Source organism: Oncorhynchus mykiss, chromosome 13, assembly GCF_013265735.2.
Source record: "Oncorhynchus mykiss isolate Arlee chromosome 13, USDA_OmykA_1.1, whole genome shotgun sequence".
Classification (NCBI taxonomy): domain Eukaryota; kingdom Metazoa; phylum Chordata; class Actinopteri; order Salmoniformes; family Salmonidae; genus Oncorhynchus; species Oncorhynchus mykiss.
The window spans coordinates 49,708,129-49,714,128 of NC_048577.1; the positions used below are offsets into that span (position 1 = coordinate 49,708,129).

Here is a 6,000-nt window from a genome sequence, read left to right on the forward strand (position 1 = left end):
TAATATCATCAACCATGTGTAGTTATGATTATGATTGATAGTTTTTTTTTTATAAGATAAGTTTAATGCTAGCTAGCAGCTTACCTTGGCTTACTGCATTCGTGTAACAGGCAGGCTCCTCGTGGAGTGCAATGTAATCAGGTGGTTAGAGCGTTGGACTAGTTAACTGTACGGTTGCAAGATTGGATCCCCCGAACTGACACTGAAAATCTGTTGTTCTGCCAATGAACAAGGCAGTTAACCCACCTTTTCCTAGGTCATCATTGAAAATAAGAATGTGTTCTTAACTGACTTGCCTAGTTAAATAAAGGTGTAAAAAAAAAAAAAAGATTTCCGATTTGTTATGAAATCTTGAAATCGGCCCAAATTAATCGGCCATTCCGATTAATCGTCAACCTCTCCTATATATATACAAAGGTATGTGGACACCCCTTCAAGTTAGTGGATTGGGCTATTTCAGCCACACCCATTTCTGACAGGTGTATAAAATCAAACACACAGCCATGCAATCTCCATATACAAACATTGGCAGTGGAATGGCCTTACTGAAGAGCTCAGTGACTTTCAACGTGGCACTGTCATAGGATGCCACCTTTCCAACAAGTCAGTTTGTCAAATTTCTGCCCTGCTAGAGCTCCCCTGGTCAACTTTAAGTGCTGTTATTATGAAGTGGAAACGTCTAGGAGCAACAACGGCTCAGCCGTGAAGTGGTAGGCCACACAAGCTCATAGAATGGGACGGAGTGCTGAAGCTCGTAGCGCTTAAAAATTGTCTGCTCTCGGCTGCAACACTCACTTCCGAGTTCCAAATTGCCTTTGGAAGCAACGTCAGCATAAGAACTGTTTGTCAGTAGCTTCCATAGCCGAGCAGCCTAGCGTCGTCTGGAGTGGTGTAAAGCTCGCTGGAGCAGTGGAAAGCGTTCTCTGAAGTGATGACTTGCGCTTCACCATCTTGCAGTCCGACAGACGAATCTGGGTTTGGCGGATGCCAGGAGAAGGCTATTTGCCCCAATACATTGTGCCAACTGTAACGTTTGGTGGAATAATGGTCCAGGGCTGTTTTTCATGGTTCGGGCCAGGCCCCTTAGTTCCAGTAAAGGGAAATCTTAACTCTACATCATACAATGACATTCTAAATGATTCTGTGCTTCCAAATTTGTGCCAACAGTTTGGGGAAGGCCCCTTCCTGTTTCAGCAGGACAATGCCCCCGTGCACAAAGCGAGGTTCATACAGAAATGGTTTGTCGAGATCGATGTGGAAGAACTTGACTGGCCTGCACAGAGCCCTGACCTCAACCCCATCGAACACATTTGGGATGAATTGGAACGCCGACTGCGAGCCAGGCCTAATCGCCCAACATCAGTGCCTGATCTCACAAATGCTCTTGTGGCTGAATGGAAGCAAGTCCCTGCAGCAATGTTCCAACATCTAGTGGAAAGCCTTCCCAGGAGGCTGTTATTGCAGCAAAGGGGGGACCATCTCCATATTAATGCCCATGGTTTTGGAATGAGATGTTTGACGTGCAGGTGTCCATACTTTTGGTCATGTAGTGTATATGTGATGTGCCCATTTTCACACAAGGACACACTCGCCTATCTGTCAGTGTGTGGAAAGTGGCCTTTTGTGAGTGACTTTCTGCCTCAGAGTTGTGTGTGTTTGTCTACACTGTGGGTGTACTGCACCGTGGTGTGTTGAGTTGGACACTCAGGGTTTAACAGGACGTCAGATAAATCACCTTTCAGTGTTTACACACTACCATGATCTCTGCTCTCTCTCCCTGGTTCCCGCGCTCCACCTCCACCACTCACTGTCAACACTCCTTTTCAAACCCTCTCCCTCTCTCTGTCAAACTAGCTTCATTGACGTGACAGGAGCAATTTGATGTTATGAAATCATTACACTGTCCAGCATTTCCTATTGTAAATGGTGACAGATAGCAAGTACAAATGTATTAGTTTTCTCCCCCCCCCCCCCCCCCCCCCCGTCTCTCTGTCAGTATGCTCTGGAGAGGCTGAAGGTGATGTGTGAGGATGCTCTGTGCACCAGTCTGTCTGTGGAGAACACTGCAGAGATCCTCATCCTGGCAGACCTGCACAGTGCAGACCAACTCAAAACACAGGCTGTGGACTTCATCAACTAGTGAGTGGCACACACACACTGCACCCCACTCTCATTCTATACTCCTCACTCAAACACACACACTGCACCCCACTCTCATTCTATACTCCTCACTCAAACACACACACTGCACCCCGCTCTCATTCTATACTCCTCACTCACACACACACTGCACCCCGCTCTCATTCTATAATCCTCACTCAAACACACACACTGCACCCCGCTCTCATTCTATACTCCTCACTCACAGAACACTCTCTATATACCTAACACATACTGTTACTGTACCCCTCACTCAGAACACTCTCTATATACCTAACACACTGTTACTGTACCCCTCACTCAGAAAACTCGCTAAATACCTAGCACATACCGGCACTGTAACCCTCACTCAGAACACTCTCTATATACCTAACACACAGGTACTGTACCCCTCACTCAGAACACTCTCTATATACCTAACACACAGTTACTTTATCCCTCACTCAGAACACTCTATTTACCTAACACATACCGTTACTGTAACTCTCACTCAGAACACTCTCTATATACCTAACACACACTGTTACTTTATCCCTCACTGAGAACACTCTCTATATACCTAACACAGTTACTTTATCCCTCACTCAGAACACTCTATATACCTAACACATACCGTTACTGTACCCCTAACACATACCGTTACTGTAACCCTCACTCAGAACACTCTCTATATACCTAACACACACTGTTACTGTACCCCTCACTCAAAACACTCTCGCTAAATACCTAACACATACCGTTACTGTAACCCTCACTCAGAACACTCTCTATATACCTAACACATACCGTTACTCTACCCCTCACTCAGAACACTCTCTATTTACCTAACACATACCGTTACTGTACCCCTCACTCAGAACACTCTCTATTTACCTTACACATACCGTTACTGTAACTCTCACTCAGAACACTCTCTATATACCTAACACACACTGTTACTGTACCCCTCACTCAAAACACTCTCGCTAAATACCTAACACATACCGTTACTGTAACCCTCACTCAGAACACTCTCTATATACCTAACACATACCGTTACTCTACCCCTCACTCAGAACACTCTCTATTTACCTAACACATACCGTTACTGTACCCCTCACTCAGAACACTCTCTATTTACCTTACACATACCGTTACTGTAACTCTCACTCAGAACACTCTCTATATACCTAACACACACTGTTACTGTACCCCTCACTCAAAACACTCTCGCTAAATACCTAACACATACCGTTACTGTAACCCTCACTCAGAACACTCTCTATATACCTAACACATACCGTTACTCTACCCCTCACTCAGAACACTCTCTATTTACCTAACACATACCGTTACTGTACCCCTCACTCAGAACACTCTCTATTTACCTTACACATACCGTTACTGTAACTCTCACTCAGAACACTCTCTATATACCTAACACATACTGTTACTGTAACCCTCACTCAGAACATTTTCGCTAAATGCCCCTCTCTCTCTCTCTCTCTCTCTCTCTCTCTCTCTCTCTCTCTCTCTCTCTCTCTCTCTCTCTCTCTCTCTCTCTCTCTCTCGTGATTCCACTCCTAATTGTGGTTATGGGCATTATGCCAGTTTAATTTGACTGTTGTTGTTGTGGAAATTGACCATGGGGGACTCTGGCTTGCAAAGCGCTATCAACCCTCCTCCCTCAGACAACATCGACAACAACTGAAATCAATAAAGAGGACGAATATAGAAAAGAAACTACACAGTGTAACCAATAAACCCCAGACCTCCCTCCCCCCGCCCTGTAGTCAACACCACTGTTAGCCCCCTTCTCTCTTCCTCTCGCTCTCCTTCCATTTTCTCCCTCCCTTCTCTCTCCCCTCTCCTCCCCCTCTCCCCCAGCCCCCTGGGCCCGGCCTGCTCTCCAGCTGTGGCTGCTCTCTCTGTGCCCTTTGCTGGTCTGCTAACCCCAGGCACAGCTCATAGCTCATAGCTCACAGCCCATTGCCCATTAGAGGGAGCAGGGGATACATGTCCTTACCAGGGAACTGGGTCAGAGGTGGGCTTGGATGTCTGGGAGGTATGCTGCTGGACACACATTGACTTTCATTAACACACACACACTAATACACAGAACAAATGTCATTAAAGGCCATGTATGTGTGTGCGTGATAGTGCAGTACTGCACCCTGAGGGTGTGAGGAGGCTGGGGATTCCCACAGGGCCCAGTGGTATGCAGTCTGTCAGGTTTGTGTGGAGGATGGAGGGAGGGGCCAGGTTAGAACAGTGCTAATATCTCTCCTTCTCGCTCTCTGCCTCACTCTTTCGTCCTCTCCTTCTGACTTTTCTCTCTTTGTCCCTCCCCCTCTCTCGCCCCTTCCTCTTTCTCCCCCACCTCTCTCTCTGTGTCTCTTTTCTCTAGCCATGCTGCTGAGGTGATGGAGACGTCTGGCTGGAAGTCCATGGTGGCATCCCACCCCCACCTGGTGGCTGAGGCCTATCGCTCCCTGGCCTCGGCCCAGTGCCCCTTCCTGGGACCCCCACGCAAACGCCTCAAACAGTCCTAGTGTCCCTGGATCCCTTGCCCAGCTCTGCTCTACCCTGGGACCACAGAGGGGTCTGCTCTCCTCCTCCTCCAGGCCCCCTCCAGAACCTAGAGATGCCCAGATTGATACCAGAGCTCCTCCCTCCCTCCTCCCTCAGCTGAAAATACAGGGGGGATGATGTGGATTTGGTACAAAGACGATGAAAAAAAGGGATGATCCACCCTGATAACTGAATATAGACAGTGACTACCTTGTCTTACCCTGTACACCTGTAGAGAACAGAGTGTTTGGGTATAGGAGGGAGGTAGAAGTTGTAAATGCATTTTTTTTTTACTTTACTTTTTTTTAAAGTCCTCCTTGTAGCATTGTGTAAAAGCCCAAGCTTTATGTATGAAATCAGAAAAACAAACAAAAAAGACAATAACCAAAAATGGACAAAGAGAAAGTTTTGGGTGATGAAGTGCCACCATGTCCCAGTCATCTTCCCTGAGCAGAGAAAAACCCTGTAGTTCATGTTTGACATCCATCTTGTACAAAATAACATTTTAAGCATTTTTCTCACCGAAGGGCAAAAAGAAAGGTGATTTTTTTGCAAGAAACAAGATGGAGATGAACACGTTTTAATGTTCAACATGTCCAACCTTTTTCTCTTAGAAAAACGACATACAAAAACATATTATATCAACTGTTTTTACTCTGACCCTTTTCAGGACTACTTTCCTCATTGGTGGAATTAGAAGGCACTCCTGCGTCACTGTCAAAACGCTAACAAATGTTTAGTCTCAACACAAAATACAGCTATTTTGGATTGTAAAAGCCTTGTTGTCTTTCAATATCTACTGAGTTATTAGTGTGTGTGTGTGGTGACCATGTCTGCCAACGATTGACTGGTTAAACACTCATTTGAAACTGCTGCACTCAGCCCTATTTTACATCTCATCCACACATGATCAAAGTCTGCTAAATCCCCTACACACACCTCATCCTACTGTACTGTAAGTGTCAGGGTGTGTCTGGTGTATAAGCTTTCCTGTTGGCATTGTCAGTTCTAGTTGTGTTTGACTTGGTCTTAGTGTGCTTCCTGTCTGTGACTACAGATGTAATCTCCTCGGTCTGCTGGGCTAATGGTGTGTATTTGAACAGGATTTGTCTCTGTTGACCGAGGTTGTAGCTCAGCAGGACTCCTATCAGCACTCCCATCACCCTGAAGACTCTAGAGAAGCTGTTTCCACCCCAGTCTATCAGTCATCATCTGCCAGATGTCCCAGCCACCTCTGTCCACTAGCTAACACACCGTCCAGACTGTACAGTAGCTACAATTGTGGCCCAA

At 46.1% G+C, this 6,000-nt stretch overlaps 1 protein-coding gene across 1 annotated transcript in view; it reads left to right on the forward strand.

The window, feature by feature from the left end:
* The window catches only part of LOC110486697 (speckle-type POZ protein), a 106,136-nt gene extending 100,650 nt beyond the window's left edge, over nucleotides 1–5,486 (forward strand). The window contains exons 10-11 of the mRNA XM_021558476.2: nucleotides 1,997–2,139; nucleotides 4,547–5,486. Coding sequence (XP_021414151.1) covers nucleotides 1,997–2,139; nucleotides 4,547–4,691 — 288 coding nt within the window. The 3' untranslated portion in view covers nucleotides 4,692–5,486. The remainder of the gene's footprint in view (nucleotides 1–1,996; nucleotides 2,140–4,546) is intronic.
* Nucleotides 5,487–6,000: the final 514 nt, after the last annotated feature.